The following is a 14036-nucleotide window of genomic DNA, read 5'->3' as shown; positions in this document are numbered from 1 at the left end:
TCTACAAATTGAGTTCCAGGACAGCCAGAGCTACACAGAGAAACCCTGTCTCAAAAAAAAGATATACGAACTGCTTTCTGTTTTGTAAATGTAGAACTGATGATTGTATCCTCTGTCATGGGTCACAGACCTCTTAAAAAGTAGAACAGAGAAGCCAGGCATTGTGGCATATGCCTTTAATCCCAGCACTCTGGAGACAGAGGCAGGCTGTGAGTTCGAGGCCACCTTGATCTACAAAGCAAGTCCAGAACAGCCAGGGCTACCTAGAGAAACCCTGTCTCAAAAAACAAAACAAAACAAAACAAAACAAAAAAAATAGAACAAGGAAGCTTGTACTGATTTGACTCAAAATGTGTTTTTAGCTCCTACATAGTACTGCTTTTTACTAAGCTATATTGTGATTCTGTGTAGCCTTGTCTATTCTGGACTCACTCTGTAGACCAGGCCAGCCTCGAACTCACAGAAATCTGCCTACCTCTGCCTCCTTGAGTGCTGGGATTAAAGGTGTGCATCACTGCACCTGGCTGTGTCTCCTCTTTGAAGCTCAGTGGTAGTAAGTGAAATCTGATGAAGAAGTGAACATTAGCTAAAACCACAGTAACATTGCAGGACCATCATGGACAGTGTAGTTACTGAAGAAGAGTGAGGTCCATTCCACCCTCTTTTCCAGCTTTGCTGTTTGATAGATGATGACTGACCTTTTTTTCCCTTGTATTGTATTCTATAAAAAGAAATAACCAAGCGGCTGGAGAGATGGCTCAGCAGTTAAAAGGACTGACTGTTCTTCTAGAGGAACCAGGTTCAATTAGCAGCACCCAACTGTTCATAGCTCCAAGATCTGACACCCACAGACGTACATGCAGGCAAACCCACAATGCAGATAAAAAATAAATAAATAAAATTTTTAAAAGAGTTTATTATTTATTTATTTTGTGTATATGAATGCTTTATCTGCATGCCAGAAGACAGCATCAGATCCCATCACAGATGGTTGTGAGCCACCATGTGGTTGCTGGGAATTAAACTCAGGACCTCTGGAAGAGGTGCTCTTAACCACTGAGCCATCTCTCCAGCCCCCATAAATTATTTAAAAAAAAAAAAAACCAGCCAGGCATGGTAGCACATGCCTTTAATTCCAGCACTCAGGATGCAGAGGCAGGTGGATCTCTATGAGTTTGAGGCCAGCCTGGTCTACAAAGCGAGTCCAGGACAGCCAAGATTACATTGAGAAACCCTGTCTCAAAAAAAAAAAAAAAGAAAGAAAGAAAGAAAGAAAAAGAAAGAAAGAACGAACCAATCTCCTTTAAATATTCTTGGTACCTTTGAGCAAGTACTGCTTGCTGTCCTGTCCTGGCTCCTAAGGTCTCCACCTCAAATCAGCAGCTGGTACTGTTGAGTCAGGGTAGTGGGTTCTCTGTTCTTGCTGTCCTGTAAGCAAGATTGAACGCTGTCACTCTGCATATGCCATTCTGCCCCACAGGGATGTTCTATGTAATAAGCTGCGGATGGGCTTCCCAGCCACCACCTTACAGGACATCCAGCGTGGGGTGACAAGTGCCGTGAACATCATGCACAGCAGCCTCCAGCAAGGCAAGTTTGACACAAAAGGCATCGAGAGCACTGATGAAGCCAAGCTGTCCTTCCTGGTAGGTGGCCATCAGGCTGGCAGCTGGGTCAGTTTTTCTTAAGGGTTATTGCCATTTTGAAAAAGGTTTTACAGCCAAGGCTGATCTTGAAGTTGCTATGTAATTAAGGAACTTAACTTCAGTTTTGGAGTGCTGGGATTACAGGCGTGTGCCCTGTTGGCAGTGCTCAGCATGGTGTACTCTACCAACTGAGCCACATCCCTAGCCCCTTGAGAAGTTATACTATAACCTCTCAGCCACATTATAAAACGCCGCAGGGTGAAGACTTTCCCTCTAGAACTTAATGAAAAAGGAAAACACCTTTAAGAGTAGTTCCTCTAGGTTCTGAAACCACTTCTTCCCTAAGAACCTGCTCTGAGCACCCTGAGGCAAAGTATGGACTTTACCCGCGCCCAAAAAAAAAAAAAAAAAAAAAGCCTACATTCCTTACTTCTCAGTGTTATTCAGAGGGCTCCTCTTACAAGCTGTTAAGGGGCTCCACAGCATATGCATCCACCTAAAAAACAGCTCTAACATCTGTACCAGCCTTCTACACTGCTTTTCTGAGGAAAGGCCCACAGACTAGATGGATACCAGTCCTTCATACCTCCCAAGACTGCTTTTCTAATAACTTCTTTGGAGCATGACTGTAGCCTCAGTACTTGGGAAGCTGAGAAAGGTGCATCATGACTTCAAGGTTATCCTTGAAGTGATCCATCTGCCTCTGTCTCCTGGGTGGTGAGATTACAGACTTTGTCTCAAAAAAAGAAAAGAAAATACTTTCTCGGCTGGGCGTGGTGGCGCACGCCTTTAATCCCAGCACTCGGGAGGCAGAGGTGGGCGGATCGCAGTGAGTTCGAGGCCAGCCTGGTCTACCAAGTGAGTCTAGGACAGCCAAGGCTAACACAGAGAGACCCTGTCTCAAAAAACCAAAAAAAAAAAAAAAAAAAAAAAAAGAAAGTACTTTCTCTGGTATGAGTTCCATCTATCTGGGATATTATGGGTATTGTCCAAAAAGTGGAGCAACCTAGAGCTGGTGGTGTACATCTATAATCCCAGCACTTGGGAGGTTCAAACATAAGACTGTCTTTTTTAAAGGGAAAAGAGGCCAGGTATGGTAGTGCCCACCTTTAGTACCAGCATTGTAACCTCAAGGCCAGCTTGGTCTACAGAGAGTTCCAGGCCAGCCAGAACTATGTAGTGAAACCCTGTCTCAAACAAACATGCTAAAAGGATCCTTGAGACCCACATAAAGGTGGGAGGAGAGAACCACCTCCAACCCCACTCAGCTGTCCTCTGACCTCCACACTTATGCAATGGCACATGGACCCACACGCCTTACATACACAAGCAGAAAATTTTTTTTTTTACTTAAAAAAAGAAACTGTAAGAAATGTTTACTTGAGCTGGAAAGATGCCTCAGTAGTTAAGAGCACTGTCTGTTCTTCCAGAGTCCTGAGTTCAATTTCCCAGCAAATACATGGTGGCTCGTGACCATCTGTGATAAGATCTGGTGCCCTCTTCTGGTGTACAGGCAGGCAGAATGCTGTATATGTTATAAATAAATAAATCTTAAAAAAAAAAAAAGAAAGAAAGAAAAGAAAAGAAAGGTTTACTTATGAGAACTTTGCCAAAGTGCCCAGATTTGATTTTTTTTTTTTTTTTTTGCCTTGCTTTGCTTTGCTTTGTTTGCATTCTGTTTCTTTTTTTCACAGAACTTATATTCATTCTTTAATTTCTGGGCTCAGAACCTGACTGGCTTCTGGAGCTTACCACATGAGCTCCATGTCTTTGACTGAGCATCTGTTTGTTTTACTTGGTTTTTGTTTGCATGTTTGTGGGTGTGTTTTCTGTGCTGGAAATTGAGCCTAAGGCTTCACACATGCCAGGCAAGCACTCTGCCACTGAGATGTGTCTCCCGATTTCACCAACTCACTCAGGCTTCCTAGCTGCTCCGTAGCCCAGGCAGGCCTCACATTTTATACCTGCGTTCCTTGGCCTCTGGGCTGCTGGATTACTGGCACAGGCCGTAAACATGATTGGTCTCTTGTTTGGCCTTCTAAACCTAACTGGACTACATTTCTAGTTCTTTATCCCAGCACGACGTGGTGGCACATACTTGTAATCCCAGCACTCAGGGAGGCAGAGGCAGGCGGATCTCTGTGAGTTCGAGGCCAGCCTGGTCTACAGAGCAAGTCCAGAACAGCCAAGGCTACACAGAGAAACCCTGTCTTGAAAAAAAAAAATCTGATTCCACCACTTGACTTTTCACATCATCAGGGCTGGCCAGTGAGGGCCTTTGCTCCCATTCATTTCTCTGTGAGAACCTCCCATTTAGATAGTTTCTTTCATTTGGGGGTGGGGGGTTGGTTTGGGTTTTGTTTGGTTGTTTTATTTAGGGGGAAGGGGCTAAGACAGAGTCTCTGTATGTAGTCTTGGCTGTCCCAGAACTGACTCTCGGCTGGCCTCGAACTCTTAGAGGACCAAATGCCTCTGGCTCTGAAATGCTGGGATTAAAGGTGTGAGCTACCACCATAGGCCAACAGTTCTGTTGTTAGAAGACTCACATGATAAAGCCACAAGGAAGGTGGTGCTAAATACTTGGTGACAGATTTCTAGTTTTCCTTGTTCCAAATACCCCAAAAAATGTCATTTCTACCACTACAAAGCATATTTTGACATTTTGGTTGTGAACCTTGCTAGCCTTTAATGATTGAACCACCTCTCTAGCCCCACAAAGCCGATTTGTACAACATTTTGATTCATTGCCTGTCAAAATGAATGCTCCAGCTATACTGACATTCCATTTGCCATGAGCAGAGGATAAGCCCAGTAAATTCATGTTTGCAAGGATTGTCAGTCCAAGAGAAACTGAAAATCAATACCATTTGAGCCCAAATCCATTTTCCTCTCAGGACAGTTATTCTTAGTGCCCTAACGTGCCTGAGAAACACCTGTGTTGTGACCTTTATCCTTCAGCTGTCATAATAGTGTAGCTGTTTCTCTGGAAGCATTCATTGTTAACAGACCTGTGTTATGGCCTTAGTTCCCTTAACCAACCCTGTTTGGAGTGGCCTAAGCAGCATTGTCAGTAGTGTGAGTCTTCAGTAGTGACTGCATGATGCCACCAAGAGGTACTCCAAAGACAGCAGACCTACCAACCCAAACTCCTGTGGATCTGGGAGTCTCCTTTTAGCCCAAAACCCTTAAGTTCCTCAGTCATGGCTCCTTCCTGCCCAGTTCTCCTGGGCCATGCCACCCACTAAACAGCCAGAGGCAGTGAGATTCTCCCAAATACTTGAATTGTACCACCAATAGCCCCTGTACCAGTAGTCCCAGGCCATGGCTGTTTCTATGGCATTTGTTTACTCTAAAACATCTTGCCAAAAGCTGGATGTGGTAGCACACATCTGTAATCTCAGCAAAGTAGAGGCAAAAGCCAGAGCTCAAGGCCAGCTTCAGCTACTAGCTCCATGTAAAGCATTCCACTGCATTCCTAATCCAAAATCCCAAAATCTACATTCCTCCAAACAAAAGCATGGTCAGGCCTATCACAGCAATACCCCAGTTCCTGGCACCAACTTCTGTTTTAGTGTTTCATTGCCGTGAAAAGACACCATGACCATGGCAACTCTTACAAAGGAAAACTTTTTGTTGTTGTTTTTTGAGACAGGTGTAACTTGAGTTTAGGAGACCTCAAAGCCCATTTCCACAGTGACACACTTCCTTTAACAGGCCACACCTCCTAATAGTGGCACTGCCTATGGGCCAAGCATTCAAACAGGAGTCTATGCAGGCCATACCTATCCAAACCAACATACCTCCAAAGTACTGGACTTATGTGTGAGCCCTGTCATGTCTGGTTTATGCAGTGTTGGGAGTCAAACTCTGGGCTTTATGTATGTTCTGTAAGCACTACCAACTGAGCACATCCCTCTACTCCTCCTTTTTTCTTTTTTTAAGATTTACTTGTGTGTGTGTGTATCTGTGTATCTGTGTGAGATGAAATGCATATGGGAAGGAAGAGTGTGGATGCCTTTCAGAGTCCAGAAGAGGATTCTGAAGCCCTTGGAGCTGTGGTTACAGGCGTGTGTGTGCTGGCGTACAGCTCTAGTCCTCGTGCTTGTGCAGGGAGCTCTCTTAACTACTTAGGTGTCTCTAATCCAGATACTTCTTTTGGGGGGGGTTGGTTTCTTGTAACAGGGTTTCTCTGTGTAGCCTTGGCTGTCTTGGACTCACTTTGTAGACCAGGCTGGCCTCGAACTCACAGCAATTCCACCTGCCTCTGCCTCCCAAGTGCTGAGATTAAAGGCGGGTGCCACTACCACCCAGCTCACATACTATTTTATGATTGCTTTTTTCCCCCCCTGCGTCTAGTCTCAGATACAGGTGAATCATGAAAGAAGGAGCCTTTAGCCTATAGTAGGGACTAAAGGATTCTAATTCCAACTCTAGTTTGTGGGCTTTTCATTTTGAATTTGTCTCCGTCCCTATTTTATGTTTTACCATATGTTTTATCTCTACCTGACTTTTTAATCATATATATCAGGGCTGGGTGCTGGGAATTTAGTCTAGGGTTTTGCCCTTGCTAGTCACACATTCTATCACTAAAGCCTGCCAGAAAGGAGTGTGTTTTTCCTGTTTTGCTGCTTGTTTGTTTTTAGTATTTAGAACAGTGTCTGGCTCATCACAAGTTCTGCATATACGTTTGCAATACTTACAAAGGTCCGCTACCTTAGAGCCTAGGGCTTAGCACATACCTGTTTGTCTGAGTTGTTCTTGGTCAATAAGTAATATGGAGGCTTGGGTGTCACTTCTGTAGTTAGTATGGTTTTGCTGCTTTGGTATTGGGAACAGGAGAAAGCAAGAGCCTGGCTCACCATTCTGAGCCAAGATCTGAGCATCCTGCCTATAACAGTGGCCCGGGCTTTCCTTAGTTGGGTCTAAACTCAAGATAGTACTTCTCTGAGCCACACAACATTTTGGATATTGCTGGAGTGGGCAGCAAGCCCAGCGAGCAGGAAGTAACATTCCTTTTTCATAATCTTCCAGGTGACTCTAAATAATGTGGAAGTCTGCAGTGAAAACATCTCAACTCTGAAGAAGACTCTGGAGGTACAAGGGAAATTATTTACCAGCTTTCAGTAGACAGAGCCACTCTCGTTGAAGAAAAGGCACTCAACACTGTCCTGAGGTGACTTGTAGCTCAGTGGTGATTGGCAGCATAGCGAAGGATCTATGGACCTGCGGGGAAGCTCCAGCCTAAGAGCTGGAATATCTTTCGGCACAGTCAGCATAACCATGGCCAGATCCTTTCATTCTGAGCCTTTAGTTCTCTGTCCTATATAATGAGATACAGATCTCCTTCCTGCCCTGCTGGTGGTTTATGGGTGTTCTCCGGAAGTACAGTTGAGAATGATGTATAAACGTGGTTTTTTAAAAAAATGTTTTAGGGGCTAAGAGAGCTGCCTCAACAGCTAAGAACACTGATTGCTCTTCCAGAGGACGCAAGTTTGGTTCCCAGCACCCATATCAGGCACTCACAACTCCCTGAGATTTTAACTTCTGGGAACCTAACACACTCTTCTGGCCTCCATGGCCTGCACATACACACATAGGCTTACACTGACCTTGAAACACATACGTACACATATATTTTTTAAAAAGATTTATTTTTATTAGTTTTAATTATGTGTATGTGGAGATAGGAAGATATGTTCATGTAAGTGCAGGTGCTCTCACAGGCAAGAGGTATCAAATCCCCTCAAGCTGAATTTATAGGCAGTTGTGAACTGCCCAGCGTGGGTACTGGGAACTGAACCCAGGTCCTCTGGAAGAGCAAAAAGTCCTCTAAACCACTGAGCCATCTCTCCAGTCCTTGTTGTCATTTTTAAAGATTGATTGATTATGTATACAGTGCTCTGCCTGCACACCAGAAGAGGGCATTAGATCACATTATAGATGGTTGTAAGCCACCATGTGGTTGCTGGGAATTGAACTCAGGACCTCTGGAAGAGCAGTCAGTGTTCTTAACCTTTGAACCATCTCTCCAGCCCTCTGGTTGTCATTTTAAAAGATAACTGCAGAGCATAGTAGAAATTTGTTGGGCCTTAAAGTCAGATACTAGGATGTTCAAATCTTCACTAGATCTCTAACCAGTTATATGGCTGTAGCAAGGTCTGTTTTAAGTTTCCTGAGCCTTAGTGGTAAAACAGAGATAATGGCCTCTACTCATAACATTGTCATCAAATGAATATGACCAAATAGAGCACCTGATGCATGAGGAGTGTGTGCTAATAGTCTCAAAAAACAAAACATCTCTGGATGTGGTAGCACACGCCTGTAATCCCAACATTTGGAAGGCAGAGGCAGGTGGCCTCTGTGAGGTCAAGGCCAGCCTTGTCTACAAAACAGCCAAGTCTACACAGAGAAACCCTGTCTCCAAAACAAAACAAAACAACAAAACATGACAGCACAGAGCAAGCATGGTGAAGTATTAAAGTGAGGTCCCAGCTCCTTCCTACTCCTAGACCCAGCCTCTCAGAGGGGAGGATAGTTAGGTCCTGCCTCCAAGTTGGACACTAACAAGAGGATACTTTGCAGCAGAGGCAAAGGGCTGCCAGGTCAAACTGGTATGACCTTGGGGCTAGGGAGATGCTTCATAGCTAATAGGGTTTCTGGGGATGCTGTGAGAAAACAACGAGGCAAGGACCAAGTTAGGAGTTTATTCCCAAACGTTATACAAACAGCACAATGTTTGCTGTACAATAAATGTTTAAATGGGAATAAAGGTATGTGCACCACTATGCCTGACTGCTTTGTTTGGGATTAAATTCAGGGCCTTGCACATGCTAGACCAATCTACCTCTAAATCCCCTGAGTTGTAGTAGCTTTATCCTTAATACCAATCAGTTAGTTTGAAAAAAAAAATCTCATAAAAATGATAAAAAAAATTGCATTACTGAGTCAGCAGAATTGGCCACATAAGGAGAAGATAGCTAGAAACAGAACAATTCTCATAAATGAGATTTGCATTTCACAGATACTCTGTCTTAGCCCCATCAGCAGCACTTTGCAGTAAGCAGGTCCAGTGGGCTGAAGATCCATTTCCATGAGGGGAAAGGCTAAAACACTGAGTGAGGGAGTTACTGTGGGAATGAGGTCTTCTACCTCTACGCTTGCACTGATGCTGCTGTAGAAAGAAAAGCAGCAACTTTGTAAGGAGTACCGCAAGAAATGTGTCAGCTGCTGTTGACAGCCGAAACACCATGAGCCTCCAGCAGGTCACCCTGCAGGAGTCAACTGTAGCTCAGTGACAGGAACAAATCCTCAGAAATCTCAGTCAGAATCTGGCCCCATATGCTACTGTGGTGATTTTAGCAAGTTATTAAATTCTCTGAGCTTCAGTTTCCTCATCTGTGCCTCAAGGATAATAATAATACTGTTTTAAGTTATAATTTTTTCTAGATATGTGTGTTTTGTTTTGTTTTGAATATTTATTATTATGTATACAGTGCTCTGCCCACATATACACCTGCAGGCCATAAGAGGGCATCAAATCATTATAGATGGTTGTGAGCTACCAGGTGGTTACTGGAAATTGAACTCAGAACCTCTGGAGGAGCAGTCAGTGCCTTAACCTCTGAGTCATCTCTCCAGGTGTGTGTATGCGTGTGCGTGTGCGTGTGTGTGTGTTTAGTTAAAGGAGGGCAAGAACTTTATTTACTTGGGTTTTTTGAGACAGAGATTCTGTGTGGCCCTGCCTGTACTGGCCCTCCCAAGCACTGGGATTAAAGGGTGCACCACAATCACACACAGCTCAGATTTTTTTTCTTACTTATTTATTGTTAGATGTGCTCATGATAGATAAGACATACATGCCACGGCACATGCATGGACATTAAAGGACAACTTTCAGGAGTCAGTTCTTTGTTTCCACCTATATGTGTTTCCTAGGGACAAACACCATACTTACTTGACAAACACCTTTATCTGATGAGCTGTCTCACCAGCTTCAGAAGACCAAATATTTAAGCAGAAACTGTGAAGTCATAGGAGTGTGTTTTAGTGTCTACTATGTACCAAGTTAGGCACCTAATGTATTGCCTCAACAACATCACAGGAACAGGACTCAGTGTTTCTCTTTATTTTTCATTTTTGAGTCAGGGTCTCATGACTAGGTAGCCCTGGCTGGCCTGTAACTCACGGAGATCCTCCTACTCTGTCTGCCTTTAGAGTGCTAGAATTAAGGATGCACGTCTGTTCCCATTTTATGGAGAGGGGAACTGAAGCTTGGCAACTAAATTATTTGCCTAAAGTCATTTAAGAAATATATGACTAGCTGGTGTGGTGGTGCACGCCTTTAATCCTGGCACTCGGGAGGCAGAGGCAGGCAGATCTCTGTGAGTTCGAGGCCAGCCTGGTCTAGAGAGTGAGTCCAGGACAGTCAAGGCTACACAGAGAAACCCTAACTCCTAACCTAACCCAGAAAAGCAGCTTGAGTCTCAGGCTGGCCAGCAGAGCTCCTGTATCTCACATCATGGAAAAAAGAAAAAAGAAAGACTGAACCAGGACTTGACCCTGGAAATGTTAGCCTTAAATGTGTATGAAAATTACACCATTTCTCTTTCCTCTTTTCTTCCTAACCCTGTACTCCATATTAGAAAGGGAGGTGAAAGCAAAGTAGAGAGCACCAATATAGGATCTCCTCGGAGAAGTCTAGCAAAGGACAAACGGCTACTCGCATATTGATCCTCTCTGCCTCTGCTCACATGATGACATAGACACAGTTTCTAAAGCTGAATTTTAGCCAGGTGTGGTGGTGCACGCCTTTAATCCCAGCACTCAGGAGGCAGAGGCAGGTGGATCACTGAGTTTGAGGCCAGCCTGGTCTACAAAGTGAGTCCAGGACAGCCAAGGCTAATACAGAGAAACCTTGTCTTGAAAAACCAAAACAAACAAGCAAACAAATAAAGCTGAATTTTCCCCTAGAGTGACTGCACCAAACTCTTCAGTCAGGGCATTGGAGGGGAACAGGCCCAGGCCAAGTTTGACAGCTGCCTTTCTGACTTAGCTGCGGTGTCCAACAAATTCCGAGACCTCTTGCAGGTAAGCCTAAGTTTCAGCTGCTGCGGTGATGCTCTGCAAAGACTGTTGCTGGCTTACCATGGGCATCACTATGGGCAGGGAGACAGGGAGAGAGGGCAAGGACAAAGCAGGCCAGCCAGTGAAGTCATGCACATCCCTTCACACTAAAGGCCTCACTGTTCTTTTTTTAGCATATATCACATGAACAAGCCAGTGTCTGGTTCTTTAGAATCTCTGCTTGGCCCCAAAATGACAAGAACCCTCAGAAAGATGTTCAGAGAAATTGAACCACATGGTTCATTGATGCTTAACCATAGCCACAGGTACTGCCCAGCACCAAGCATTATGTAATCACCTTTTGAGATTTATGAAGACAATCTCAGGACCTCATCTCTGGACCTGAATCTGCACAGATCTGGAAAGGGACACATCCCTGGCTTTTATTATCATGACCTCCACATGATTGTCAAAGTGCCTACAGGGACCCTCAGCTGCAGGAGTCAAGGGGTGGGTGGAAGATAGTAAGAGGTGGAATATGTGTCTGATATGTTTCTACCCTGTCCTGGTGTAGGAAGGGCTGACGGAGCTCAACAGTTCAGCAGTCAAGCCGCAGGTGCAACCGTGGATCAACACTTTTCTCTCAGTCTCCCACAACATCGAGGAGGTCAGCATGATCACAACAGTCATCAAAGGCAGTGACTCATCTGAGCAGAGCAGACCTCAAGGGCTGCGAGCCCACTTCTGTCTCCATCGAATAGATCCCTTCCATGGAACAGTTTGCTCATGCCATCAGAATGGCTGAGAGAGACATGTAAAGGGACCTTGCCTTCATGTGACTCATCTAATAGGAAGGCATTTTCCCCACGTGTCATGGACCTAGAAGCATTTTGTTTGTTTTTGTTTTTTAATATTTATTTTACTTATTTTTATATGAGTGTTCTTTTTGCACATATGACAGAAAAGGGCGTCAAATCCCATTATAGATGGTTGTGAACCACCATGTAATTTCTGGGAATTGAACTCAGGACCTTTGGAAGAGCAGACAGTGCTCTTAGCCACTGAGCCATCTCTCCAGCCCCCGTTTGTTTGTTTCTTTCTCTGTTGAGGCAGAGTCTATGTATCACTGTCCCCCTTGAACTCACAGAGCTCTGCCTGCCTCTGTGACCCAAGTGCTCTACTATCACCCCAGTCATATAAGAGCCTTATTCACCTAACCTAGCCTTGCCCCAGTATATGGACTGCTGCAGCCCAGAGCTGTTTGTTAGCTGGATGTGAGATTCAGGAGCATTGCTGGCCAGCCTGGCACTCAAGCTGTTTTTCTGGGGTTTGTAAGGAGTTTTGTTTGTATTTTGCTTTTTAAGTGGGGATTCCCCTTCCCCAAAGCCAGGGAGGCCAAGCTGGCCTCGAACTCACAGAAATCTGCCTGCCTCTCCCTCCTTAGTGCTGGGATTAAAGGTGTACACCACCACTGCCTTGCTGAATGGGAGATATTTTTATCAGGCAAGGGTCTCCTCTCACTGTGTAACTGAGGCTGACATCAAACTTAAGGCAATCTTGCCTCGGCCTTTGAGGCCCATGCCCCCTTGGGCTGATTTTAAAGGAAGAAAGAACTTCATATTATTTACTTAAAAGGGCAGATGGGGGGGGGGAGATGAGGGTGAGTAGTACTTCTTGGAAGCCCTTGGCAACTCCCACTTGCTTCTCACAATAGGAAGAATTCAATGACTATGAGGCCAATGACCCTTGGGTACAGCAGTTCATCCTCAACCTGGAACAGCAGATGGCAGAGTTCAAGGTAAGTGAGAGTTTGTGGAGTTACCCATTCTGCCCTCACTACCATCCTGTGGCCTGCCACTCTTGCTGTAGACTCCAAAGGCCCTGCTGAATGGCAGCCTATGGAGGAAGCCATTGGAAGACTCAGTATTACAGGCAGAGGGGCTAGATGGGACGCCTACTGATCTAAGCTTTGTGCAGGTCAGCCTGTCCCCAGTCATCTACGACAGCCTGACGGGCCTCATGACCAGCCTTGTTGCTGTTGAACTGGAAAAAGTGGTTCTGAAATCCACCTTCAACAGGGTAAGTTCCAAGGAGCGTGGGCTCACAGCTCTGCCCTATTAAGCCATCTCCTCTCCTACCAGCACACTTTGCTTAACTGGGCCCAGTTCTGTCTGGCTTCTGGGGCACTAGAACAGGCTGGAACCAATAGGCCCAGCTGGTCTTGCCTGCTAGTTCTTTTTTCTTTTTTTTAAACATTTACTTATTTGGTGGGGAGCACATGCCACAGTATGAATGTGAATAACTCACAGTTGTCCTGGTTCTTCATATGGGTTCTGGGAATCAAAAGACCATTGGGGTTGGTGGGGAACACTTAGCCTTTGCCCTCCAGTTCTGACCACTGGATTCCGGTTTTGCTTTGTAATAAGGTCAGACCTAAAAGACAAGGTTCATGTGCATTCTCCTGTAGCTAGGTGGTCTGCAGTTTGACAAGGAACTGAGGTCCCTCATTGCTTACCTTACCACTGTGACAACCTGGACCATCCGAGACAAGTTTGCCCGGCTCTCCCAGATGGCTACAATCCTCAATCTAGAGCGGGTATGTGACTCCTCAGCCTGGCCCAGAAAAGTGACTGGAAAGAGTCCATAGCCAAGTTTGTAACCCACTACTCCCTCATTTGCTAGCAGTGCAGTTCTCCAAGGCACCCCCACTCTCCTACATGACCCTGCCTTGTCTTAGTAAAGCCCAGGAGCATCCCTCAGGATAGACTCACCCCTGCTGACCAGTTTATTCTTCCAACGCAGGTGACTGAGATACTAGATTACTGGGGTGCCAACTCTGGCCCTTTGACATGGCGCCTCACCCCGGCTGAAGTGAGACAGGTGCTGGCTCTGCGCATAGACTTCCGCAATGAGGACATCAAGAGGCTGCGCCTATAGCTGCCATGTGACCCACCAGACTTCAGGCCCTGTCTTCTAAGTAGCTACAGCGAAAGAGCTATGCAAAGATGTCTGGCTTAGGTAAGCCAGAGATCCAGACTCATGACCACTGGGAAGCAAGGAGTAGAGCTACTCCACAGTTCTGCCCAGTAGCAGTTAAGGCAGGAGGCAAGGGGAGAGGTACTTTAGGACAGCCTTTCCCAACAGAGAGAGGTAGAACATTAAGCAGGCAGCACATGGCCCAGCTAGCCTTCCCTCACACCACAGTAGACATGATGCCCCTGACAGCATAGAGGGCTTGAAGGGACATGAGGACCTAAAGGCAAGGCTATGATGTTCACAAATAAACATCAGAATAAAGACACTGCGTGGAGACATGCCTTTGTGTTG

General features: G+C 45.3%; 1 protein-coding gene across 1 annotated transcript in view; it reads left to right on the top strand.

Moving 5' to 3' along the window:
• COG4 (component of oligomeric golgi complex 4) overlaps nt 1–14010 on the top strand; it is a 43390-nt gene extending 29380 nt beyond the window's left edge. The window contains exons 12-19 of the mRNA XM_084756665.1: nt 1481–1646; nt 6678–6740; nt 10617–10733; nt 11284–11376; nt 12424–12507; nt 12687–12788; nt 13177–13305; nt 13512–14010. Of these exons, the coding sequence (XP_084612791.1) occupies nt 1481–1646; nt 6678–6740; nt 10617–10733; nt 11284–11376; nt 12424–12507; nt 12687–12788; nt 13177–13305; nt 13512–13646 (889 nt within the window). The 3' untranslated portion in view covers nt 13647–14010. The remainder of the gene's footprint in view (nt 1–1480; nt 1647–6677; nt 6741–10616; nt 10734–11283; nt 11377–12423; nt 12508–12686; nt 12789–13176; nt 13306–13511) is intronic.
• The last annotated feature ends 26 nt before the right edge of the window (nt 14011–14036 follow it).

This window comes from Acomys minous (genome assembly GCF_964271855.1).
Source record: "Acomys minous genome assembly, chromosome: 14".
NCBI lineage: Eukaryota > Metazoa > Chordata > Mammalia > Rodentia > Muridae > Acomys > Acomys minous.
Note: the sequence above shows the minus strand (reverse complement) of the source record. Positions and strands in the feature narration are given on the sequence as shown.